At 38.8% G+C, this 27,233-nt stretch overlaps 1 protein-coding gene and 1 long non-coding RNA gene across 3 annotated transcripts in view; one reads left to right on the plus strand and one right to left on the minus strand.

The window, feature by feature from the left end:
- LOC132392808 (disco-interacting protein 2 homolog A-like) overlaps positions 1-15,571 on the plus strand; it is a 264,557-nt gene extending 248,986 nt beyond the window's left edge. Inside the window, exons 33-38 of one of the 2 annotated variants that reach the window (XM_059967204.1) lie at positions 1,053-1,114; positions 5,901-5,958; positions 6,804-6,878; positions 9,769-9,943; positions 11,939-12,062; positions 13,992-15,563. In XM_059967204.1, coding sequence (XP_059823187.1) covers positions 1,053-1,114; positions 5,901-5,958; positions 6,804-6,878; positions 9,769-9,943; positions 11,939-12,062; positions 13,992-14,244 — 747 coding nt within the window. In that variant the 3' untranslated portion in view covers positions 14,245-15,563. Of the gene's footprint in view, positions 1-1,052; positions 1,115-5,900; positions 5,959-6,803; positions 6,879-9,768; positions 9,944-11,938; positions 12,063-13,991 lie in introns of both variants that reach the window. The other variant, XM_059967205.1, reaches the window with a different exon arrangement.
- LOC132392810 (uncharacterized) overlaps positions 3,439-27,233 on the minus strand; it is a 47,565-nt gene continuing 23,770 nt past the window's right edge. Inside the window, exons 2-3 of the long non-coding RNA XR_009511657.1 lie at positions 7,200-7,390; positions 3,439-3,763 (exon numbers count right to left, since the gene is read on the minus strand). This is a non-coding gene — a long non-coding RNA (uncharacterized LOC132392810). The remainder of the gene's footprint in view (positions 3,764-7,199; positions 7,391-27,233) is intronic.

Consider the following 27,233-nt stretch of genomic DNA (forward strand, 5'->3'; position numbering starts at 1 on the left):
GCTGGCTGAGCAGGTAGAGTAATTTTTGTGTCTTTTTTTTGTCCCAGATTATCATCTATGCCAGCTGGAAAGCTTATCTAAAATTTATTTATTGCAAAATGATAAAGCTTAGAATTGCTTCTTTATTTTAAAGCTGAATGATTTGGAAAGAATCATTTCAGTGGAAATTCATCGTGCAAAAGGAAATATGTGACTTGTTGATAGAACCTAAGTGAACAGATATAATGGCATTGGGTGAAATAATTTTTATCCGTTATTTTAATGGTAGTTACCTATTAACAGTGGTCGGAATCGTCCTATTATCTTGTTATTTAACCTCCTCTCTTGTTAACCCTAGGTTTATTTTCCACTGATGAATGGTAGATACCATGACTTTGTTTATAGTTTGAAAATGAGTTCACATTATTTTATCATGTTTGTGTTTGAAAGCTAAAATGGCATATTTTTAGCGATGTGTATTATTGGAATACACATGGCAGGCAAACATTCTAGCCCCACCTGGACTTGCCTTAGAATGAGGTGCTGTCCTGTACGATGAGACAGAAAATCAAATCAATTTTAATTCCAAGCTCCTGTTAGGTCAGCAGCAAGCATCTATCAGTGGTGTCTACTTGGTTCTCCTGCACTTGTCTTGCAGAATATTTTACCTGTGAAAAGTTATTTTACTTGTAGAGCACAGTCTCATTTAAGCACTGCAAATTGGTAGGGACTACTTGCCATAGAAATTCATTAATAACAAAGCATTTAAAAAAATAGTTGGATGAGCAAGTATAGGGAGGGAAACATACAATTAAATCCAAATGTTATTTTGTAATTGCTAAAGGATCTTGTTATCATGAAATGTATCATCTATTTTGAATGCGTCTGTAATGCTTAATTTGCATTTAAGGATATTTACTCATGGTTATATAAATAGTATCCTTCAATTTTGAGTATTTTGTGCCAAAAAATATTGTGCCATCTAGGTTTAATAGAACAATTTACAATAAGCCATGTACTGTATTTTCCATTTGTTGAACACATCTGATGTTGATATCAATACTTTTTCTTAGGGAACATCTGGACCTGATCCAACTACAGTCTTTGTGGATATGAGAGCCCTCCGACATGACAGGTATGCTTATGCTATTAATTTGGATTTTTTATTTGTTGTGTTCTCTCCTTGTATTTTTTATTTTGTTTCAAGCATCATCCTCTTTAGATTCTGGTGAGTTATGGAGTGTCTGATTTTGACAGATTAAAAGTTTGATCAATCTGTTTCACGATTAACAGCCAAGATAGACGCCTTTCCAGTCAGCATTTGCACTCTGATGGGACCTCCTGCCCCACTCTCCTCCATGTACTCTCGTTGCTTTATGTGCAGCCACCTCAGCTTCTTATAATAGTGAGCTTTACTTTTTAATCAATCTCTGATTAAAAGTTGTTTCTTGAATTCCCTTTTGGATTTCTTACTGTAATCTTAGATTTACTGTATGGACCTAAGACTAAACCTCATCTACAAGTGGAAGCTTTCTTGTGTACCTGCCAAACATTACAGTCTTAATGTAATCACGATTTTTCTTGTGAAAAGACATAGGCTGATTAATAATTCATGATACAAGGAGTCTCATTTCTGGTAACATCTGTGTATATAGTTGATACTTGCATTTCCAGTGCTCTGTATGTAAATATGGCCTAATGGCTGCTATATGAAATTTGGCATTGTACAAAACCTAACCAGTTCTGTCAAATTTGCTTGAAATAAATTGAAATGCAAATATTTCCTAAATACTACTTTTGTGGAGCACTACCAACCATCTTTTGCTAATCTGAGTTAATTAATTTTAATCTCCTACTTTCTTGTCATCTGTTTTGTAGCCAGTTTATTCTTGTTCCGCCTCTTATCCCATGACTCAGCACGTTCTCACATTCATGATTCAACTATGCAGAACATTATTGAATATCTTTGTATTCTTGACACATTATGTTTACTTCATAACCCTTTTCTAATCTCCCTAGTTATTACAAGAAATTCAATAAGATTGATCAAGCATAAAATGCCATTTTGACTACCCTTTTAATTATCCTATTGCGCTAATCTGAGTGGAATTTCTGATTGTTTATTTAGTACATTTGAGCAAAATTTTAATTACCTTTCACAAATGTTAAGCTAATTGATCTGTACTTCCGTTGATATGTTCTATTTCACTTTGTGTAAAGAAATTCTGTTAATTGTCAGCTAATCTTTTGGCACTGCTCACTTTTCCATTGAACTATGACATTTGCTTTGTTATTTTTTTCTATTGCATGTGTAGTGACACATGACCAGAATGTTATCTGCTTTATTACATCTATTTTATTAATTATTGTTCCTTTTTCTGTTTTGAATATTTCATTACAATTTTGAAGCTCTTCCAATGTCATGTTCATCATATCAAGTCAAGTCACTTTTTATTGTCATTTCAACCATAACTGCTGGTACAATACATAGTGAAAATGAGACAACGTTTTTTCAGGACCATGGTGTTACATGACACAGTACAAAAAACTAGACTGAACTACATAAAAAAACAACACAGAAAAAAAACTACACTAGACTACAGACCTACCCAGGATTGCATAAAGTGCACAAAACGTGCAGGCATTACAATAAATAATAAACAGGACAATAGGGCAGTAAGGTGTCAGTCCAGGCTCCGGGTATTGAGGAGTCCGATAGCTTGGGGGAAGAAGCTGTTACATAGTCTGCTCTTTACAGCCCAAATGCTTCAGTGCCTTTTCCCAGAAGGGAGAAGAGTTTGTATGAGGGGTGCGTGGGGTCCTTCATTATGCTGTATGCTTTGCGGATGCAGTATATAGTGTAAATGTCCGTAATGGCGGGAATAGAGACCCTGATGATCTTCTCAGCTGACCTCACTATCTGCTGCAGGGTCTTGCGATCCGAGATGGTGCAATTTCCGAACCAGGCAGTGATGCAGCTGCTCAGGATGCTCTCAATACAACCCCTGTAGAATATGATGAGGATGGGGGGGTGGGAGAAGGACTTTCCTCAGCCTTTGCAGAAAGTAGAGATGCTGCTGGGCTTTCTTTGCAATGGAGCTGGTGTTGAGGAACCAGGTGAGATTCTCTGCCAGGTGAACACCAAGAAATTTGGTGCTCTTAACGATCTCTACTGAGGAGCCGTCGATGTTCAGTGGGGAGCGGTCGCTCTGTGCCCTCCTGAAGTCAACAACCATCTCTTTTGCTCACGAGTGAATCTGCAGATGCTGGAAATAAATTTTTAAAAAACACAAAGTGCTAGCAGAACTCAGCAGGCCAGACAGCATCTATGGGAGTTGGTAGTGACGACGTTTCGGGCCGAAACCCTTCAACCCTTCCTGATGAAGGGTTTCGGCCTGAAACATCGTCACTACCTTTTCCCATAGATGCTGTCTGGCCTGCTGAGCTCTGCCAGCATTTTATGTTTTTTTTAAACCATCTCTTTTGTTCACATTCAGAGACAGGTTGTTGGCTCTGCACCAGTCTGTTAGCCGCTGCACCTCCTCTCTGTAAGCTGATTCGTTGTTCTTGCTGATGAGACCCACCAGGGTTGTGTCATCAGTGAACTTGATGATGTGGTTCGAGCTGTGTGTTGCAGCACAGTCGTGGGTCAGCAGAGTGAACAGCAATGGACTGAGCACACAGCCCTGGGGGCCCCCGTGCTCAGTGTGATGGTGTTGGAGATGCTGCTCCCGATCCGGTCTGACTGAGGTCTCCCAGTCAGGAAGTCGAGGATCTTTGTTCCCTATTGAAAACAAAGCATTCAATATCCCTGCCAGTAATCATTTCATTATTCTGGCCTTTTTGCTGCTGTGAGTTAGAGCTAAATGGAGACATAAAGTTTGCATTTGTATGTTTTTCTCCATGTAGTTTCATGTTTTCAAAGAGATATGGAGCAAGAAATGTTTTGGTATTGAATGTTTGAATGAAAACATAGTTAATTGAACAAAAGAAAAAAATGCAGTGGAAGACAGAAAGTGGAAACGAAAGGAAAAGTTGGAAATATTCAACTTTTAATGATCTGGTTCATTGATTTTTCATTAGAACAGGAAGAGGTCCTAGTCTGAGTCTGGATATATATTTAAGAGTTCAAATATGAAAGAACATAGGCAGGGAATAAGATGGGTGCAGAATGTTGGTAGGAAAGGACAGTTGGAAAAGTTTATGAAATAGTTAAAGCTGAAGTATTGATGGTGCAGGGCAAATTGGGATGATACTAGGACAAATAAAGCAACAAAAGGTGTTAATGGTAACTGAAGAGTAGGGAAGCTTAGAACGTGGTGAAATGTGTGTTCTCTGGCAGATCACTGCTGGCTGCTCATCAGCCTGACCTTTAAACCCAGTTCAGAATCAGAATCAAGTTTAATATCACTGACATATGTCATTGTTTTAGTTTATCGATTTCCTATATCAGCACTCATTGTCTTGAGAAAATGGATATTAATTAAAGGAATACTCAATACTGTCACCGTTACAAACAAAAAAATATCAGTCACTAATAAAACTTCCTTTTACACCTGTTAAAATTTACAATCTGGCTCCTTTTTTTATTTTCATGGATGTGTTGCATCGGTATTGTAAAAAAGCAACCAAAATTTGGTCGAAATTTATAGCAAACATTCAACTGTAATACAACTCTCGAAGAGATGCCCCTTAAATCTATCAATGGGTTAGTCATATTAATAGAGAAAAGTATAAGGATATGATGACAAATTAGAGAGTTTTCAAACACCCTGCAAATAGCAAGTCAAGGGATTTTTCATCCTGAAAGTGCAAACTGCTGTGGTGTCTGAATGACAAAACATTGCTTTGTAAGAATTTTTGATGTATAAATAAAGCTTCTGATAGCCCTGTAATTTTGAATGTTCCTTGGTGACAGCTATTTTGGGTAACTGTGAGGTTGATTAACTGCTGTTAAAGAACCATTTCTGCAATGCCCTGCTGTTTTCCTTTCAGTCTTATCATTTTCAAATTATAAAAGTTTAATCCTGTCTCCTGTGATGAGCTCTCTGAGACAATAGGTTATCTATGAGATAGCAGTAAAGAGCCGGTGTTATATCCCCCGTGGTGCTACTGCTCCACCACCAAACTCGACAAGGCAGGCTGTTAGAATAGAGATGATGTAAGCAGGCAGCCACATGCCACAGTATAGCTTTCCAAAGTGCATAGGAAAGATCAAATGGGAAAGTTTGTGAATAAATGGAGGATTGAATGAGTAAAGCATTGATGATACAAAGCATATGGGGGTAATATTGGGGCAAGTAGAGCAACAAAAGTGAAGTTGTAAAGATAAAAATTTACCCACTCTTTACAGCAACTGCTGCTGAGATGTGAATTGGCTAAAGCAGAAGCACTATTATTCTTGTACTGTGTTTTTCTGTTTTGTGACTGCTCATAAAGTTTGCTAGAATTCTTTCCTTTCATTAATGTTGCAGTACTTGAAGGAAATCATAAGGAAGCTTTTACATGGCATGCTCATCATGGCAAATACAGCATTACATCAGCCACAGGATGTAACCTAGACCCATTCATCTTTTATACATTGGCTCCTGGTCTGGCACTGCTATATGCTTAATCTCCTCATTGTATTCAAATTGCTCTGTAGCTTATTCTCTACACATCTATAGCTCATGAGCTTTGTTAAGTAGCATAATGAAGGAATGTAAATAATAGTATTGAGATTCAGATCCTGAGGCTGTTATTTCTCTTTTCTGAATATATTGAATAGCGTATATTCGAAAGTGATAAATGCATGATAAAAGTAAGTCATTTTAAAATGGTAATTCCTGTTGGAGGGAATGTTTATGTATATTTCTTTAATATACTGTTTCTTATTCTTAAAAAAGAATGCTTTTTTAAAGAAATAACTTCTCTTGTTCTAGGGTGCGCTTGGTAGAGAGAGGCTCTCCACATAGTCTTCCATTAATGGAATCGGGAAAGGTACGTGCACTAGAAAGCTGTGAGTTGGTAAAATCTTAATCTTATGTCTGAGTAGTCAGGCCTCAAAATGTGGGAGGTTACAGTTGAAAAGCAGATAAGAGAAATCAGGAATAAGTGTTGCCAACATTATGTGTTGTTTTAAGAATAATGTTGTATTTGAAGTTTAGGAGAATTAAGAAATAAGTTGAGAAAAGCAAAGCTGAAAATCACTAATAGAAACAGAAGATTCCTTAGGTCTTCAACAGCTCAGGCAGCATCTTTCAAAAGATAAACAGAATTGATGTTTCAGGTCAAGAGTCCCTCGTCAGTTCTAACAAAGGGTCTTTCACCTGAAATGTTAACTTTATTCTCCAAATGTTGCCTAATTTGCTAAGTATTTCCCATGTACTGTTTTTCATTTAAGTTGAGAGAAGTATTGGTCATGCTCATTACAATAATCAGTGGGAGATATGACTGTGATAGAAAGGCATTAAATGTATTGGTTATCTTTCAAACAGGAGAACACTGGGCCATGTAACATTTTAGATTCCTTTTTCAAATATTTCACTACCTTGATTATTCAGAATGTGAATACAAATACCTTTTGATCCCAGTGTTAATCGATAAAATAAGGTTGAAAAGGTTTAAAATTCAACAATAAAACCAAATGCATCAATCCTTAACTTTTGTTCAAACATGCCTTGGACATAGGCCTGAAATTTTAAGTTTGCTTCTCTTGAATTTTATGATTTGCTGAGTTTTTTCTAAAATATTTAAAGTGTAATAGAATTAACAGCAGAATCAAAAGCAAAGCAACTGGACTAATGTACTGATCTTAAGCTTAGCCCTTTTGATCTCTTTTGCAGATTCTCCCTGGAGTAAAGGTTATCATAACTAACCCAGAGACAAAAGGCCCGCTGGGAGATTCACACCTTGGAGAGGTGAGATTGTAAAATATCAAATGTCAATCAAAGCCATATACCACATTTTCTACAACTTCAAAAGTGTAGGGTCAGTGAGCATGGAAACAGGCCCTGCGATCCAGTTTATCCATACTGACTGCATTGTCTGTCTCAGCTAGTCCCATTTGCCTGTGTTTGAGCAATATCCCTCTAAACCTTTTCTATCCTGGCCCAAACGTCTTTCCAACATTGTGGTTATCCTTTCCTCTACAGCTTCACCTTGCAGCTCCTTCCAAAATCCCACCATTTCCTGTGTGGAAGAAGTTGCCCTTTGGGTCCTTTAAATCTTTTTCTTCTTACCTTAGATCCACGACCTTTAGTTTTAGATTCCCTTTTGGTAACGTAGTGAGTGGTTAGCACAATGCTTTACATTACAAGCAACCCAGGTTCATTTCCTGCCGCTGCCTAAAAGGAGTTAGTACGTTCACCTTGAGACCACGTGAGTTTTCTCTGGTACTCTGGTTTCCTCCCACAGTCTAACAGTACAAACTCTGCAAATACAAAGAGAAAGGAATAATAGTAATAATAAATGAGCGATAAATATCAAGAACATTGAGATGAAGAGTTCTTGAAAGTGAGTCCATTGATGGGTGGGACCATTTCAATGATGGGGCAAGTGAAATTGAATGAAGTCTTTCAAGATCCTGATGATTGAGGGGTAATAACGGTTCCTGAACCTGGTGGTGGGGGGCTGTTTCCACAATTATTGATATGTACTGTTTTCATCAAAGATGCATTGTTGTATGAATGCATATTGACACTTAATTGGCATGACAAGATTTCACAAACAAGATGAATTAATAATTGCACAGTTTTGTGCTGTTGCCCACAGGCTGTGCTGTGCACTGGCTCCCCTATAAATGGTGGCGTGGGATGCCGTCTGTCATTTGTGGTGACACTTCGAAAACCAGTTTATTATCTGTTCTGTCAATGCTGTACTCCTTTTTTGCTTCAAAATGTTCGATTAGTACAAACATTCTCAAACTTTTTTCTGTTTTCACCTTAGAGTTTCAAACCCTCCATTGACATACAACCCTGTCTCCTTTTTAAAGGAAAATCTAAAGATCTATTCTATATAAAAGCTGATGTGAAATCAAAAAGGCAATTCAAGTGAAGCTAGGGACAGAATTGGTTACACATAACTGTGACAGAGCTTGCATTCCATTATTTCTGATAAGGTGGAACCTAACAGTATAAGTGGTGGTGATGCAACTCCCTAACTTTAAATGCTCACTTTTATGTTATTTAAAGGAGAATAACACTATACTTGTGCAAATCCTGCAACATCTGTCAGCCCTGTGATCTTTGTCTTGGTTTATGACCTTGCCCTTACTACCCACACTGTATTTTGCCTGTACTGTAACACTTTTTTCTGTACTCTTTATTGTTTTACCTAGTATTACCTCAATACATTGTTGTTATGAATTGATCTGTGTAGGCAATATGCAGGACAAGTTTTTCACTGTACCTCGGTGGAAACCTGAAATACTTCGTAAGGAATACCAGAATCTTGGCATAAATAAAATTTGATAGTGTGAGAATCATGAGAGCTGCAACACTACTGGTAGTGATAATGCATGCAGAGCTTGTTCATTAGAGCTGGCATTCTCTTCACCTTGGCTTCGATTTTAATTATCTTGCAAGAAACAAGCACCTATTATTATCAAACATATGTAATCCTCATCGGGCTTGTATGCAAATGTGGCTCGATAGCTAACTTTGCTAACAGCCACGTGACCTAGTGATGAGAAGACTACCTTCCATAAACAATATATGTCCAGGGTCAGTGTGATTTGGGGTTCAACCAAATGGGAACATCATGATGTTCTGATTAAAAAAAACCTCGATCTGAGCAAATGCTGTGTAAATACTGCCAGTACACAATTATCAGTTGGCAAGAAATAACAGATTGTACACTGCATAAAATTATAAAGAAAATATATTTCCTAATTTCAGCTTCATCAAGTAGTTATTAAAAGAAAGAAAAGAAAAAATATAAAAGGGCCTATTACAGTTAAACCAGTCTAAATATGCTCATAGCTATTGGAGCTCTTCTCTTCCAAAACCGGATATAACCTTTACAGCACTAAACCCATGGTCTGCGTGAAAGCATCCACCACAGTCTGAACTAGAAGTCTATCTTGAACAAACTGGTTCTCTCCCTCAGGAGTACTGGCCCTCCTCAGAGCCATTCATCTGCACAAAGCTCTTCTTGCAATGGGGACTACCCTTACCACGGCATACTGTGACATTTCCCTTCTGTCCTACTCTGCGGTGCCTGCAAAAAAATCCCAAGCGAGACTACTGTCCAACACAAATCTCTCTCCGCCACACTCTCTCTAGAACTTTCTCCTGGTCCCACCTTCCTGATTGGCTGATGCAACAATCCTAAGCTCGTATCTTTAGCCAAAACCAAAACGTTCTACGAGCAGGACACACTGCTTCTGCAGAAAACTGCTGAAATGAAATACCTACAGAAGAACAATAGAAGTCTTAACCAGGGCATTATACATTGTTAACCCAAATTTAGTTTTTGGAGGACTGTGAATTAAAATGGTTTTTAGCTTCACTCATTATTTGTTCATTGAAGGAAATAGTGATTATGTTGCCTTTCCTGCTCAGATTTAAGAACAGCTTCTTCCCCTCTGCCATCCAATGGATATTGAACTCATGAACACTACCTCACTAGTTTTAAATTTTAATTTGGCACTACTTATTTAGTTTAACGGTTGTGTATCAAAAATATATTTTATTAATATAATTCAAGGTTTTTTCTCTCTTATTATGCATTGCATCGTGCTGCTGCTGCAAAGCTAACAAGTTTCACGACCTTTGATGGTGATATTAAGCCTGATTCTGATTCTGACAGATCTGGGTGAGCAGTCCACATAATGCCACTGGGTACTACACTGTTTACGGTGAGGAGTCCTTGCACGCTGACCACTTCAACGCCAAACTCAGTTTTGGAGATACACAGACTTTGTGGGCACGGACTGGGTATCTTGGATTTCTTCGCAGAACAGAACTGACTGACGCAACTGGAGGTGAGTTGGTGTGCTTCAAGAAAAAGAAGTGCTGATTCTTTTGTTTATTATAATTTATTAATTTAAATTTCAGTAAATTTGTTAAGTTTCAAACAGCATGCTGGTAGAATGGGAATGTTAAGAAGTTTAAGTTATACCATTTCAGAACAGTGTCTACTGTTACAAGGATTAAAATGCGTGAGATTTGAGATTTGTGACATGGATGAGTAATGTAACTTGTTTAGAAAAAACGAGCACTTGCAGAGAAAATATTTTTATCAAATTCTGATTTAAAGTCAACTAGGAACCATTCACTTGTTATTTCTGTTGACCTTGTATAGAATCTCTTTCAGATCCATTCAAGGCAATGGAAATAAAGTAAGACAAAGGTTTGGCTTTTTGAATTAATTAATCATAAGTATATTTATGAGGAACATTTTCCGGGAGTTGTGTGATATGAGGCATATGCTGAACTGTGGCAACTACCAAAAAACTGTAGAAGTTCAGGGCTATAGTAGGATGCATTTGTGGTTACATCAAAAATATAACTTTGGTAATTGAGGAAATGAAGACATTCATATACTTAAGGGAGAACGTTCTTATCTGTTACACTGAGCCAATGTTCCCTCTGATTTGTAATGACCTGTGTGCACAAAATTTCGTGCTGTGCAATTTTTTGGCCAGTGACAAAAACGTGCACACTGAATAATTTTGTCAATAAAAACTGTATAAATAAGCCAGTTCTAAAATCTGCAGACAAGTAATCAGAAACCGTCAACACCATCCACATCAAAAACCGGAAAATGAAGGTATACGATTTGGAATGAAGGTATAGGATTGTGAAATGGACTTAACATGCCATTGAGATTGATGACCTTTTGTACACAGTGCGCTGGTAGCAAAAGATGTGTGGCGTACACCTTAGAGCAGGGATGGCCAACCTATGGTGCATGCGCCAAAAGTGGCATATTGGATGATTAGAAGTGACGCTTTGTATCCCAGTGATAATAATAAAAAAGTAAGCCTACTCATGCAAAAAGTATTAACCAAAAATGAAATTGTAGGAAAAAAAGTCTATAACAGGAATTCAAGTAGCTGAGAGCTATAAATGGGTTTTGCTGAGAATAAATCTAAAACTTAGCAATTATTTTTAGTGATTTAATTATTTCATGCACATTTTTTGGTGAATGTTATCTTCTTTCACATTAATCTGTTTTCAATTTTAAAAAAATTCAATGAGTCAGACTAGGAAAGAAAGACTTCTGTTCTGCAGTTGTTCCATAACTGTTCAATACAACATTTGATACTTGTTTAATCTTGAGGCGCCAGGTGTGATGGATCGCAGGTTTTTGACAGTCAGTTTACAATTGACACTTGTGCGCTACGGAGTTGTGTTTTGTTTGTCTTTTGTGAACATTTGCAGTTTTGTACTTTTTCAAAAATTAAGCCTAGTTTTTACATTCAGTTACCCATCACAGTGCAAAAGAAAAGCAGAAAGTGATAATAAGCGTGAATTCAATGAACAGTGGGAAAATGAGTTCTTATTTATAGCGGGTCCGTCAGGAAAACCGTTGTGCATTGTTTGTGAAAACACTTTCTCACATAATAGAAGACACGATCTTAATAGACACTATAAAACACAACATCAGACTGAAAGAGAAAGAAAACTGAAGCTAGTGCTTGGGTCTGAGTTACGGAAAGAATATGTGATTAAGAAAAAGAAGAAATCAAAAGAAGACAAAATATATTTGTTAAAAGTCTCATTAAGGTAAGTAATGTTTATCTTGTTTTTATATTAAATCAATATATCATGTAAAAATGCTAAATATGTCTCTATTAACATTTTTACAAGAATTGAATGGGGGTACAAGAGTTGTGTGGCATATCTGAATTCGTGCATGAAAAAGTTGACGCATGGAATGTGAAAAGTTGGCCACCCCTACCTTGGAGGGAGCATTGCTCTGAGCTAACTCAGACTGAATTCTCTGGATATGTGATAGCTGTCTCCTGTTACAGAACGTCACGATGCCCTGTATGTGGTGGGGTCCTTGGATGAGACTCTGGAGCTGAGAGGAATGCGTTATCATCCCATTGATATTGAGACCTCAGTGCTCAGAACACACAAGAGCATTGCTGAATGGTACGGCATAAATACTGTAAATTAAATATCAGAATGATGAATTGATAGAAGCTTGATTCACTAACAATTTTGCTTTAAAATTCTTCTTTCCAAATCATGTAAACTGTACATTGGGATGTGGAATGACTTTCTTTTGCTTGACTACTGCTTAATGAGTATAGATCTCAACAAGAGAGTAATGAGTCAGGATAGAGTTGTGGAAGGAGAGGAATAAAAGATAGCACATCTGAGTGATGAGGAAGAGAGTGAAATGAAAAGATGCGGATAAAATTAGCTGAATAGACCTGCAGAATCTACACTACACTTGATCTCAGCCAGAAGGTGATCCTGATTATATATGTAAGGCAAATTCCAAGAGAACATCATGAACATAATTAAAACATTAGGGAGAATCTCTGAGGCACTGGAGTGGAAGACTGTCACATGAAATACGCATAAACCAGTTTCCAGGTTCTTATTTCATGTGGCGATCTAATGGATCGAAGGAGGACAGTGTCAGGGACCAGCATCAGTGTGGAGTCAGAAGGCTGAAGAGGAGGATTGACTCTGTGCCACCAGAGTGTAACCCTAGAACAACAACTCATAGACTAGAGATGCAAGAAGGCTTCCAGGTGTGGACTCAAAGAAATAGGATCTTTGGGCCTTCAGCAAACAGAGCATAAGAAAGGAAACAGTGACTTACAGTAAAGTGAAAAGTGAACTCACAAAATCACTGCACATTTCAGAGACACCATCTGAGCAATGTTTTTTTTTTATTTAAAGCATTCAGACCTGGGAAGATTCCAAAGAACTGGGATAAGCCCATAAGAATTAGAAGATTAGCTGTTTTTTTTAACCTCCCAAAGATCATTGCTTCAGTATGTAGAAATTTCTTGTCATTTCAGTCTTGAATATTGACCTATTTTGAGACAATGACCCCTTATGCTTGACACCTCCACCTGGTGGGGGTAGTAGGCTAGGAATCGTCAACTCCTTAAGTACCTGGTCAAACCCTGTATTAGTCTGCAAGATGGAAGAATTGTGAAGAGAATGGAGCAGTGATAGATCAGTGGCCATGGGTAGTCAATGGATTGGTGGAAGGCAGAGAAGTGAAGTGATTTGGTAGTAGAATCTAGAGTAAGATGGAAATTGAAGGTAAGTAGCACAAAAAAACCTCTTGATTGCAGGAACAAAAATTGAATTTACATGGCTGCTCATCTGGTGGATTAAAGACTATGTGAAAGAAGTAGGTCTTCCAAGTGTTGGCAGTGAAAAAGTGAAATTTGCTTGATAAGAGTAGAAATTTCTTTCCAAGAACACAAAAACAGCAGCACAGTTAAAAACTGAAATTCATTCAAAAATTTGAGTAATGGAGATTGTATGCCAGAGGGCATAGTTAAATATGAGGAGATGATTGCCAGTCAAAACCATGCAAGTGTGCCCTTCCAGTTTAGTTCAGCAGTACAATATTGCATTTTGTAAAATAGTGAAAGGATTGGCCAATGTTATTTCAGACCTTGAAATGCTGCAAGAGTCAATCTACTGTCATGAGCATATTCAGAGGGGTCCCTCTTTTTCACTAGCTCTCCTCAGAAAGTTATAAAAGGTTTGAATTGGTGTGAAATGAAACCGAGCTTAGTAGTGCAGATGTGACCACAACTACATCTGTTCAAATTACAGATAAAGAATTCGAGTGGATGGGCAACCTTCCTTTTAAAGAGAGCTTTATTTTCTCATTCATCAAGTTGTTCCTTAAGCAACTGCGACGGATACCCATGGATGGTGGTACAGCAAAGAAGTTGATCATGTGTTATCAATGTGCCACCTATCCTCATAATCATAAATATATTTCATGCATTATGTGGATAACTGTATCCCTAAGCACACCGTGAGTAGCAGCACAATGCCTTTCTTATGTGTTCCTAATTTTTGTTCTTTGTTCCTCCACAGTGCTGTCTTTACGTGGACCAACCTGCTCGTTGTTGTGGTTGAATTGGACGGTTCTGAGCAGGAAGCACTGGACTTGGTTGCCTTGGTTACCAATGTTGTTTTAGAAGAACATTATCTGATTGTAGGTGTGGTGGTTGTGGTGGACCCTGGGGTGATTCCCATCAACTCACGCGGTGAGAAGCAGAGGATGCACCTTCGGGATGGTTTCCTAGCTGATCAGCTTGATCCCATTTATGTGGCCTATAATATGTGAGCGCAGTGCTCTGACTGCCTATTGCTACTGCTGCCTCAGTGACAGTATTTGCCGGTGCCATGAATGTCCATGTCGATCTTGTATGCTGCACTAAGAATGAGAACGAAGAGAAAGCCAGGCCATGCTGGGAGGCGGTGCTGCGTGCATTAAAGCCATATGTCCAGTATGATCTGTCATCCATTTCTCATGATGATGTTCTGCAGAGCTCCAAAGGCTGTCACATCAGAAGACAGCAGGCTAGCCTACTACACCACTGCTGGTGCCATATTAAATGTGAAGTAGTGTTCTAGAAACGCCACTGTATCACAACACATTCAACAGACTACACAACTGCAATGGGGACATATCTTCTTCATACATCCTTAGACTTCCTACAAGAATGGGAGGCGAATAAGTTTTGAGTCACCAGTGTTACCGTTTTCTTAAATCCCTGCTTTTCTCCACAGTATGTATCATCACACTTGTGTGGCTGTGGATTTGGAAGTTCTTTTTAAAACCTATTTATTCTGGATATAATTGGATAAATGGACAGGTGATCTATCCAAGAGCCAGGTGTAGGGGTGGGGCAGGTATTTTAAAGTTGTTCGCATCCTCAAGCTAATCCACTGTTCATGTCGCTGAGAAGTAAAGGAAGAATGATTGAGGACAATGCTTATGTTGAGTTCTGAGTTGTCCTGTGATGTTCGCACTAACGGCTTATGAGTGGAACTTTAGAAGAGTTTTAAATCCCACCCTTTTATTGTGATCTGCAGAGCTAGTGAGGATCTTGCCAACATTTCATTGTTGTGATTGCCCACTAACCATGATAATCTGGACCCAGCATCAGAAAGCCACAGTCGGACCACCTACCTACATTAGGAGCATTATCTCTCCAGGAAGAATAAAAAAAAAATAAGTATCCTGTTGTTTTAATGAATATCCTATCTGATACTTTTTTATAAAATACTTTCATTCCATGTGTCATTTCATCTATGAAATTCAACTGCAATATTGCATTTTGTAAAATAGTGAAAGGATTGGTCAATGTTATGTCAGACCTTGAAATGCTGCAAGAGTCAATCTACTGTCATGAGGATATTCAGAGAGGTCCCTCATCTTCAGTAGCTTTCCTCAGAAAGTTACAAAGGGTTTGAATTGGTGTGAAGTGAAACCGAAACCCTTCTGTTTGATAATGCCAGTTACTACAATTTGCACCGTTGCTGGCATGCACCTGCATACCCGCTGGCTTTTCATGCATTCTTGGTCTTGAGATATAACACAACTTGGTGATTGCATAAATAAAGTTATTTCACACATTTCCAACTTTTTCTGCTAAAACATTTTTATTCCCCTGATGGGACCACAACTTCTGCTAAAACACTTTTATTCCCCTGATGGGACCACAACATATGAGCATTCATTTGGTTTATTTGCCACAAATAAGACCTCCTGAAATTTTTACTATGAATTTCCCAAGGAAACATTTTACTCTTGTGTTCATAGCCATTTAAAAAATTGTGTTAAGTGAATAATCAGCACTGAATGAGATTGTAATGCCTCACAATGTTGTGATGTTGTAACTTGATTGGAGCATATTTTCCTTTTAAGGAGTCAAGATTATTTTATGTCATTTCCAGTACACAAATATAGAGAACAAAATGATTTTTCCTCTGGATCTGATGCAGTACCAAAAAGCACAATAAGATGACACAATTTTAAAAAAAAATCATAATTATTATAAATACACAAGACAGCTGATACACATTGTATGCCCATAAAGAGACGCTTGGCACAGGAGTGTAGTGTCTGTACATATGGTTACTCTGATAGTAGGAAATAATAAAATAGTGGTTGTGGGATGGATTCCTCGGTAGAGGTGTCAATCAGCCTTACTGCTTGGGGAAAGTAAATGTTTTTGAGTCTGGTGGTCGTGGCATGTATACTACATTGCTTCCTCCCTTATTGGAGTGGGACAAATAGTCCATGAACAGAGTGGATGGGATCCTTCATAATATTGCTGCCCTTTTCCAGACCTTTCTGTGTATGTATATATATATTGTGGTGGATGTGTTCTGAAACTATGAGAGGTTATGTGAGATGTGCACTCCCAGGAGTTTGAAACTGCTCCCAATTTCCAGTACTGTGCTGCTGATGTATGGAGGGCTGTGAGTTCTCCTGAGGTTGATAACCATGTCTATTGTCTTGTTGAAGCAATCAATAACTTACTAACAAATCAGGAACATCAACACAAATTTGACCTGTAATACAGATGTCAGAAATCGAATGGGCCTCTTTCAGTCTTGGGCTAACCCGATATTTAAACAGAATTCTTGTATTTGATAAGGGATCTGTGATGGGATATTGCAGTCCACTGTTAAGCCTGTGCTAGCAATGTGGGGGAACCATTCAGCAGCACCTGAAAGTGCACCTGCAGTGCAGGCAATTTAATCAAGGCTAAAAACTGCAGATGCTGGAAATCTGAAACAATAGCAGATTCCTGAAATAGCCGGTTAGAGAACATCCATGGGAAGAGGAACAGTCAACATTTCATGTGGAAGAATAACACTTTCCATTTTTATTTTAGATTTCCAGCAGTCAGTATTTTTGAGTTTCATTTACTTCAAAATCAGTGTCCCTACATCACATTTGTCACTTTCTCTGTTGGCAGTTTCTTTCTCCTTACACTTTTTAACCTGATAAGTACTTGCATCATTTTCTATTTTTACCCTAGATATTTTAGTTATTGCTTTGCATTTGAGGCAATAGTATTTTTTGAAGATATGTTTTAAGTCTGGGGTGACAATTTCTGGAAGTTTTTTTTAGCCTCTGTTGTGACTTCTTTTTTCGTGTGTGGAGTGGAGGGCTTCTCTGGCAAGTCCAGAATTTATTGTCTCCCTGTGATGATGGTGAGTGATGTGCCTTAAATCACTGTGGTCCTTCTGATGAAGTTGCTGAAACAGTGCCAGGATTTAGAATTGTTCCTAAAGTGATATAATTCCAAGTTGGCCTGATTCCAAAGGATAGAAGAAGAATTTACAGGTGATGGTGTTCCCATGCATCAGTGATACTTTCTAATATCTCTCATAAATTTTGTAGGTACTGTTAAAATAGCATAGCAAGTAAATGTAGTACATTAGTGTGCTAGGGGTGAAGGAATGAAATGTTTGTGTGGGTGAATTAAGCATCCAAAATATTAGGTGTGTTTTGTCTGGGATGATGTCCAGCTGCTTGAAGGTTAGAACTTCACTTTTTTAAGCAAGTTGAGAGTATAATATCACAATCTAGAGACATGCCTTGCAGATGGATGGAAAGGCCTCATGGATTTGGAAGGTGAGTCACTTGTGACAGGATTGCTGTTCTGGCTAGTACAGTGTCTAAATGGCTGGTCTTGTTAATTTTCTGGTAAATTATAATCAAGATGTGGGACAACTCAGTGAGAGTAGCACTGATGAATGCAAAGAAAGCTTTTCTGGAATGTATTATTGGAACTACTCTTTGCTGACACCTGGAGTACAGATGAATGACCTTTACAGTCAATCTGATATGATTCTTCTAAAATTGAGAGCATGAGAAAAGCATTAAATACAGAAGAGAGCAAGATCAGCATGGACATGAGGAGGTCTCTATGCTGAAGATGATACCTGCAAAATGTCTTCAGTGAGCACTTCTGCCTCAAAAGGGGTTGGGAGCTTTGTACTGGCTTGGTTAAAGGACTGAAAAAGAGTACTTTAAGTTTGGCAGGTTAGTACAGATATTAGTAATGGATCCCAGCTTTTGTAAATGAAAGGACAGTTTGCTGATGGTGCAAAGATTGATAAAAGTGAGCTTAGTCTTAGTCAATTGTGTGATCACAATTCTATCTCCTTTACCATAGCATTGGAGAGGGATAGGAACAGACAAGTTAGGAAAGTGTTTAATTGGAGTAAAGGGAAATATGATGCTATCAGGCAGGAACTTGGAAGCATAAATTGTAAACAGATGTTCTCAGGGAAATACATGGAAGAAATGTGGCAAATGTTCAGGGGATATTTGCATGGAATTCTGCATAGATAAGTTCCAATGAGATGGAAAGGATGGTAGAGTACAGGAACCGTGGTGTACAAAGGCTTTTGTAAATCTAGTCAAGAAGAAAAGAAGAGCTTATGAAAGGTTCAAAAAACAAGGTAATGGGAGAGATCTAGGTAGATAGATAGATAGATACTTTATTCATCCCCAAGGGGAAATTCAACATTTTTCCAGTGTCCCATACACTTATTGTAGCAAAACTAATTACATACAGTATTTAACTCAGTATAAATATGATATGCATCTAAAATCACCCTCCCAAAAAGCATTAATAAATAGCTTTTAAAAAGTTCTTAAATAGTTTACTAAAGTGCATTGAGTGGTAACTTAAGCTCAGTCCTAACCCTGGCACTTTAACATATCTTGCCCCTGGTGGTTGAATTGTAGAGTTGTAGAAGATTACAGGGCTAGTAGGAAGGAACTTAAGAAAAATTAGGAGAGCCAGAAGGGGCCATGAGAAGGCCTTGGCGGACAGGATTAAGGAAAACCCCAAGGCATTCTACAAGTATGTGAAGAGCAAGAGGATAAGACATGAGAGAATAGGACCTGTCAAAGTGTGACAGTGGAAAAGTGTGTATAGAAACGGAGGAGAAAGCAGAGGTACTAAGTGACTACTTTGCTTCAGTATTCTCTACGGAAAAGGATCTTGGTGATTGTAGGGATGACTTGCAGCAGATTGTAAAGCTTGAGCATGTAGATAGTAAGGAAGAGGATGTGCTGGAGCTTTTGGGTAGCATCGTTGGATAAGTCACCAGGACCAGATGGGATGTACCTCAGGCTACTTTGGGAAGCAAGGGAGGAGATTGCTGAGTCTCTGGCAATGATCTTTGTATCATCAGTGAGGACAGGAGAGGTTCCAGAGGATTGGAGGGTTGCAGATATTGTTTCTTCATTCAAGAAAGGGATTAGGGATAGCCCCAGGAAATTATAGACCAGTGTGTCTTACTTCAGTGGTTGGTAAGTTGAGGGAGAAGATCCCGAGAGACAGGATTTATGAACATTTCAAGAGGCATAATATGATTAGGAATAATCAGCATGGCTTTGCCAAAGGCAGGCCATGCCTTCCGAGCCTGATTGAATTTTTTGAGGATGTGACAGCACATCGATGAGGGTAGAGCCATAGATGTAGTGTATATGGATTTTAGCAAGGCATTTGATACGATACCCCATGCAAAGCTTATTGAGAATGCAAGGGGGCTTGGGATCCAAGGGGATATTGCTTTGTGGATTCAGAACTGGCTTGCCCACAGAAGGCAAAGAGTGGTGGTAGACGGGTCATACTCTGCATGGAGGCTGGTGACCAGTGGTGTGCTTCGGGGATCTGTTCTGGGACCCCTACTCTTGGTGATTTTTATAAATGACCTGGATGAGGAAGTGGAAGTATGAGTTAGTATAATTGCTGATGACATAAAGGTTCAGGGGTGTTGTGGATAATGTGGAGGGCTGTCAGAGGTTGCAACGGGACATTGATAGGATACAAAACTGGGCTGAGAAGTGGCAGATGGAGTTCAACCCAGATAAGTGTGAAGTGGTTCATTTTGTTAGGTCAAATATGATGGCAGAATATAACATTAATGGCAAGACGCTTGGTAGTGTGGAGGATCAGAGGGATCTTGGGGTCCAAGTCCATAGGACACTCAAAGCTGCAATGCAGGTTCACTCTAGTTAAGAAGACCTATGGAACATTGACCTTCATCAATCGTGGGATTGAGTTTGAGCCAAGAGGTAATGTTGCAGCTATATAGGATCCTGGTCAGACCCCACTTGGAGTTCTGTGCTCAATTCTGGTCACCTCACTACAGGAGGGACGTGGAAACCATAGAAAGGGTGCAGAGGAGATTTACAAGGATGTTGCTTGGATTGGGGAGCATGTCTTATGAGAATAGGTAGAGTGAACTTGGATGGATGGAGGATGAGAGGTAATGATTGTGTGGATAGTCAGAGGCTTTTTCCCAGGACTGAAATGGCTAGCACGAGAGGGCATAGTTTTAAGGAGCTTGGAAGTAGGTACAGAGGAGATGTCAGGGGTAAGTTTTTTACACAGAGATTGGTGAGTGCGTGGAATGTGCTGCTGCTGGTGGAGGCGGAAATGATAGGGTCTTTTGAGAGACTCCAGGATGGATACACCAAGCTTAGAAAAATAGGGCTATGAGTAAGCCTAGGTAGTTCTAAGGTAAGGACATGTTCGGCACAGCTTTGTGGGCTGAAGGGCCTGTATTGTGCTGTAGGTTTTCTACGTTTCTATTCTATGTCTATATTTAAGTGAAGCCACAATTAGATGTTCAGATTGATGTTCTACCAGTCCTGCTGCAACCAGACACTGATAATATTGAACAATGATGCAATTAACAGAAAAGATGATTTGCACCATCTTCAGAGCAGAATTCAGAAAAGGTAAAGTTAAATTTTTTTTAGAGATGTAGTATTGTATTGTAATAGGCTCTTCCAGCCCAACAAATCCACATCACCCCATTACACCCATGTGACCAATTAATCTACTAACCTGTACATCTTTAGAACGTGGGAGGAAACTGGAGCACCTGGGGGGAACCCACATAGTCATGGGGAGAAAGTACAGACAGCAGTGAGAAACAAACACTACTGTAATAGTGTTATGCTACCCCCTGTGCTACAGTTCCATGGTAATATATACTGACATTTGCAGTATCTAAAGTCAAAAGTGCAGAATAGATTATCAATCTTGGCTTTGTCACTGAACCTTGCACTCAGCAAATACAATTCATTCCACATAATATGTAGAACCAGCATACGCACTGTGTCAAGCCAAAGAAATAGGCTCTAAAAAGATCCCACCTGCATATCAAACGTGCTATAGGCTTCATTGTGTCTTTCAGTTCAGTTGTTCCTATACATGTAAAGCTTTGACATCTACCTTAAAAGTGGAAGATTTCAAAGTTGTGTCCAGACCAAATCTAATCAGTTACCACCTCATGAGTCGACTCAATCAACAAACTGGGGGAACTGCGTGACAGTGTTATCAAGTTACACTTCTAAACAGCATATGAAGTCAATGTGGGATTTCCTAGCAACCTTCGCCTAAGCATGAACAGAAGTCAGAATTCTAAAGGTGTTTGTGATGGCAGTCAACAGCAAGGAGCACATACAAATTAAAGTTATCAGGATTTGTACAGAGTACTCTTCAACTGCATTAAAGAATTGATTGTACAGTACTTATTGGAGGCCAATTATCATTGACCTATGATTGCCTAAGATGCTGTCATAGGTCCAATCATCATTTGCTGCCTTATCAGTAACCCTGCCTTCACCCAAGGTTAAAAAAAAGGATGTAAACTTCACACATGTGGCTACACGATACCTTAAGTCAGAAGCTAGGTATTCCATAGTAGCCATCCCACTCAACAAATGTCTGCAAGCTAACATGTACTGTTCACTACTTACCTCTTTAAATTTTAATTCTGTAACACTTCTTCCACAACATGCAGGACAATGTAGCCATTCAAAGCCTAACTATTCATTCCCGTTAACAAAAGTGTCCAGTGTCTAAAAGTCACTACTGAAACTTGTGAGGACTTTAGCAGAATCTATCAAACCTCTAGAAAAACTAGCATCCACTTTAGAAGTATTGTCTGTCTAATATAGTGGCAGCAGTTTATTTTTCTCCTGAGAGTGGCAAGTCTTTGGAATTCTCTTCCTCACAAGGTGATGGATGCAGATTTTTAAAATACTTTTTCTGACATAAACTCGTGCCTGGATAAGCAAGGGGGTGAAAAAAAATGGGGAATTGAAATTACATGCAGATCTTTTGAATGGCAGAACATGCTTAAGGACTTCTGTATCCATCTGCTAACTCAAATGCTCATTAAGTCAAAGTGTAGTATGCTGGTTATTGAAACAATCCGTCCCAAATTCTTCTCCTCCACTTCAAGGGGGCATGGACTATCGATTCCAAGCAGTCACTGGGGTTGTTGCTTTCTTCAAGGAGGCTTTGAATATACCCTTGAATCTTTTCCTCTGTCTGTTTGATAATGTCTTTGCATGACAGATACTTGCCTTCAAGAGCTGGCTTCCGAGATGTGGGAAGTTTGGGAAATGGTATAGTTTTCCATATTTCACCAGGAACCTTTATCATCAGAGGACATGCGGTGCAGAGGGGATAGTTTGGTAGAGAATCATAGTCTGTCAAATGTTGAATGTAAGGCTTAGGCTCTTAAGCTTCAAAGAATAAGTGAATGATCCATCATTAACTCATTTGTTCCTATGTTGTCTAATTTTTAATTATTTAGCTATTGAGTTCTTCACTCTTTTGAACAAAAGATATGGAATTTTCTTGTAAACACAAAAAGGGTCATAGTTTCTCCCATGGTCCACTCACCACTCCTATCAGATTCCTTTTTCAGCCCATTAACTTTTCCACCTATCACCTCCCTGCGTACTTTATCTTCCCTCCTCCACACACCTGACTTCACCTATCACCTTCCAGCTTGTACCCCTTCCTCTGCTCCCACCTGCTTGTTTTGGGTTTTCCTCCTTTCCGGTCCTGATGAAGGGTCTCAGCCTGAGATGTTGACTGTTTATTCCTTTTAATAAATCCTGCCTGACCCACTGAGCTCTTCCAGCATCTTGTGTGTGTTACTCTGGGTTTCCAGCATCTGCAAAATCTCCTGTTTTTATTATTGTACAGAGGAGCCATTCAATATTCTTGTACTTGTGGGATAGATGTTGTCCTTGAGCCCTGTGGTACATGTTTTCAGGCTTTTGTATCTTTTACCTGATCGGAGGAGTGAGAAGAGAGGATGTCTGGGTGCACCTCAACCTTTAAGATTTTAACTATTCCATCTGCTCCCTTCCCTGGACCACTGCTTCCTCTGCCTTGACAGTGTTCTGTTCAATGCAGTTTTCATGGACCTGCCTTAAATAATAATTTTTAAAAAGTCATGTCCATAGTTTTTCAACTTCAAAAAGTACTTAACACAATCTATAATGTACATGTACAGTACAGTATTTGCACTCAATGGTCCAAACCTTGTTTTGCTTTCTGCTTTCCTTCATAATCATTGAATCATATTTTTTAGTTCACCAACACTGTCATCACATGCTAGGTGAAAGCAGGTGAGTCTGTTTGACAAAATGGCTCTCCAGGTTGAGGAAACTATTTGGAGCCAGAAGTGACGGATGTATATAGGTGGTGACCCACCACAGGTAACTACAATTTACTTCATACCCTGTAAGTGATTACACATTTTTAACAAAAACAAACTCTCAGTAAAATAACCAAAATAAACTTACTCAGAATGAAATGACTATTAAGGAGTTGAACATACATTTACCATTGTGTGTACAATGTTTCTTAATTATGAAATCTTGGTAGAATTAATGAGTATTCTAAACACGTAATTAAAAATGATCTGTGACTAAGGTAACTTGCACAATACCTCTTAGCTGTTTTAAAATATTGTCCTTTACTCACCAGAAACAGAAATAGTATTGTTTAAAATTGCTGCAGAAAGACAGTATGTCTGCAATATTAGTTCAAACAAATCAATTTTAATTCTCCTTGGCCTTGATCCTTGCAGATTGTTGTAAAAGCCCTTAAGGGGTGGGGTATATTTACTGCTTGCTCCTTACAGGAAGTATTAAGAGCAGGCAGTATATTTTTCAGCTTAAACTGCCACAAGTTTACATGTGAAGATTTGTCATATCCTTTTATAATTGTCTGAACTGAGAGTGACATGTCTTGGCTTATGGAATGTGAAGGTGTTTTCATCTGGTTAAATTCAGCACTCAATTATTCTTATTTTCTCAATGATGCCAAATCCAGGTAGAGGTTCGCTGCCTGTGAATTTAAGTAGCACTCTGATTTGAAAAGTTTATTTAAAATTATGTGATTAAAATGAATGATGACAATATTATCTATTTTTTGGATAAATATGTCTCAAAACCATTATGGAATGGCATTGTCCCAAGACCTCAAAATGTGGGTTTAGGCAGGGTCATCGCAGGGTGTATTCTAGGAAAGCAGCTCATTTTAAGTGTACTTTCATCTATAAGATAGTATAGTGTTAAATAATTGGTGTACAGAGCCTTTTTCAAACAGCTTGACAATTACTGCTTATAGTAAATCCATAATAAGCTCAGATAATGTGATACAGTATGCAAAATTTCACATATACTTTATTTTCAACTGTCTGGAAAGCAGAAATATGTGCTGATCCTGATCTATACAACCTAAAACAAAAAAATGTATTTCCAATAATATTCTGTAGAACCAGAAATAGATTACATAATCTTGTTTCCATAACATTTATATTAAACTTTAGGATATGGACATCAATGGTAAAATTCTACTTTCTCCTCTTCCTGGTAATCTTGGAAAAACTGATGAGCCTTCTGCAGAACACTTGACTGTACTTGTGATTGTTGTTCCTTCTTGCTCAGTGTGAACACAAATAGAACTGCAAGATAGTAGCCTTCAAATCCTGCAATGCTCTTGGACCATCTCACCACATCTCCCTCATTCTTTCTCCCGTCTGTTACCACCAACCTCAGCAATCTCCAGTCTGCTAGCTCTCTGAGCCACGTGTACTTTTTCATTTCTGGCTTTCTGATCACCTCTGAATTTAATTGGAACAAGCCTTAAGTTACCAAAGCCTTGAGCTCTGTAATTCTCTCTCTTATTTCTCTGTCAATTGTGCTCCTTTAGGCATACCTGAAAACCACCTGGCCTTTTTTGAGGTTTGCTATCAAATGTTTGTTACTGCTGCATTGAAGTGCCTTGAACTTCTGTTACATTAGAAGTGCTAAGAAGAAGTATCATTTTAAAAGTCAAGGCCCCACTTAATGTATCCTGAATGTATCATTTGTATGCTAAATGTTGTGATTTCATGTTGCCGTGTAAAATCAAAGCAACTTCTTTGAAAATTGCCTATAGAAAGTAGTTACAGCTCAGTCACTGGGAAGATCTGATGGGTATCTGCCACCTTCTGCTCTTGCACGTGAGGCATAACAATGGGAATTATATTCTAGGCAATGTATTACCGATCAGTCATGAGCTAATAATTTTTTCTATCTTGCATATTCCTTAATGCATTAAGACCATATCATATAGGAGCAGAATTAGGCCATTTGTCCCAAAGAGTCTGCTCTGCGATTTCATCATGGCTGATCCATTTTTCCTCTCAGCACCAGTCTCCTGCCTTCTTTCTGTATCCCTTCATGCCCTGACCAATCAGAATATATCAACCTCTGCCTTTTTTATGTATATAAAGAAGATGCTAAAAGCTTTTTTAAGTATATAAAGGGTAAAAGAGAGTCGAGGGTAGATATAGGACCAATACAAAATGACGCTGGAGATATTGTAATGAGAGATGCAGAGATAGCAGAGGAACTGAATGCGTATTTTGCATCAATCTTCACAGTGGAAGACATCTGCAGTATACCAGACATTCAAGAGTGTCTGGGAAGTGAAGTTTGTACAGTGAAAGTTACAACTGAGAAGGTGCTCAGGAAGCTTAATGGTCTGAGGGTGGATAAATCTCCTGGACCTGATGGAATGCACCCTTGGGTTCTGAAGAAGTAGCTGGAGAGATTGTGGAGGCATTAACAATGATCTTTCAAGAATCGATAGATTCTGGCATTGTACCGGATGACCGGAAAATTGCAAATGTTACTCCATTATTTAAGAAGGGAGGGAGGCAGCAGAAAGGGAACTATAGACCTGTTAGCCTGACATCAGTGGTTGGGAAGTTGTTGGAATCAATTGTTAGGGATGAAATTATGGAGTACCTGGAGGCACATGACAAGATAGGCCACAGCCAGCATGGTTTCCTGAAAGAAATATCCTGCCTGACAAACCTACTGCAATTCTTTGAGGAAATTACAAGCAGGGTAGGCAAAGGAGATGCAGTAGATGTGGTGTACTTGGATTTTCAGAAGGCCTTTGACAAGGTGACGCACATGAGGCTGCTTAGCAAGATAACATCCAATGAAATTACAGAGAAGTTACTAGCGTTCGGCAGAAAATAGAGAGTGGGAATAAAGATATCCTATTCAGGCTGGCTGCTGGTTACCAGTGGAGTTCCACAGGGGTCGGTGTTGGGAGCACTGCTGTTTTTCGATGAATGTCAATGTTTTGGACTACGGTATTAATGTATTACTTCGTCGATGGTACAAAGATAGGTGGAGGAGCGAATAGTGTTGAGGAAACAGAGAGTCTGCAGAGAGACTTAGATAGTTTAGGGGAATGGGCAAAGAAGTGGCAAATGAAATACAATGTTGGAAAGTGTATGGTCATGCACTTCGGTGGAAGAAATAAATGGGCCTACTATTATTTAGGTGGGGAGAGAATTCAAAATGCAGAGATGCAGAGGGACTTGGGAGTCCTTGTGCAGGATACCCTAAAAGTTAACCTCCAGGTTGAGTCGGTGGTAAAGAAGTTAAATGCAATGTTGGTATTCATTTCTAGAGGTATAGAATATAAGAGCAGGGATGTGATGTTGAGGCTCTATAAGGCACTCGTGAGACCACACTTGGAATATTGTGTGCAGTTTTGGGCTCCTTATTTTAGAAAGGATATACAGACATTGGAGAGGGTTCAGAGAAGATTCACGAGAGTGATTCCAGGAATTAAAGGGTTACCATATGAGAACATCTGGCAGCTCTTGGGCTGTATTCCGTGGAGTTCAGGAGAAAGAGGGAGGAATCTCATAGAAACATTCCGAATGTTAAAAGGCCTGAACAAATTAGATATGGCAAAGTTATTCCCCATGGTAGGGGATTCTAGGACAAGAAGGCATGACTTCAGGATTGACGGACATCCTTTTAGAACTGCGATGCAGAGAAATTAGTCAGAGGGTGGTAAATCTGTGGAATTTGTTGCCACGAGCAGCTGTGGAGGCCGTCACTGGGTGTATTTGAGGTAGAGATAAATAGGTTCTTTATTAGCAAGGACATCAGAGAGTATGGGC

The sequence above is a fragment of the Hypanus sabinus genome, chromosome 4 (genome assembly GCF_030144855.1).
Source record: "Hypanus sabinus isolate sHypSab1 chromosome 4, sHypSab1.hap1, whole genome shotgun sequence".
Taxonomy (NCBI): Eukaryota; Metazoa; Chordata; class Chondrichthyes; order Myliobatiformes; family Dasyatidae; genus Hypanus; species Hypanus sabinus.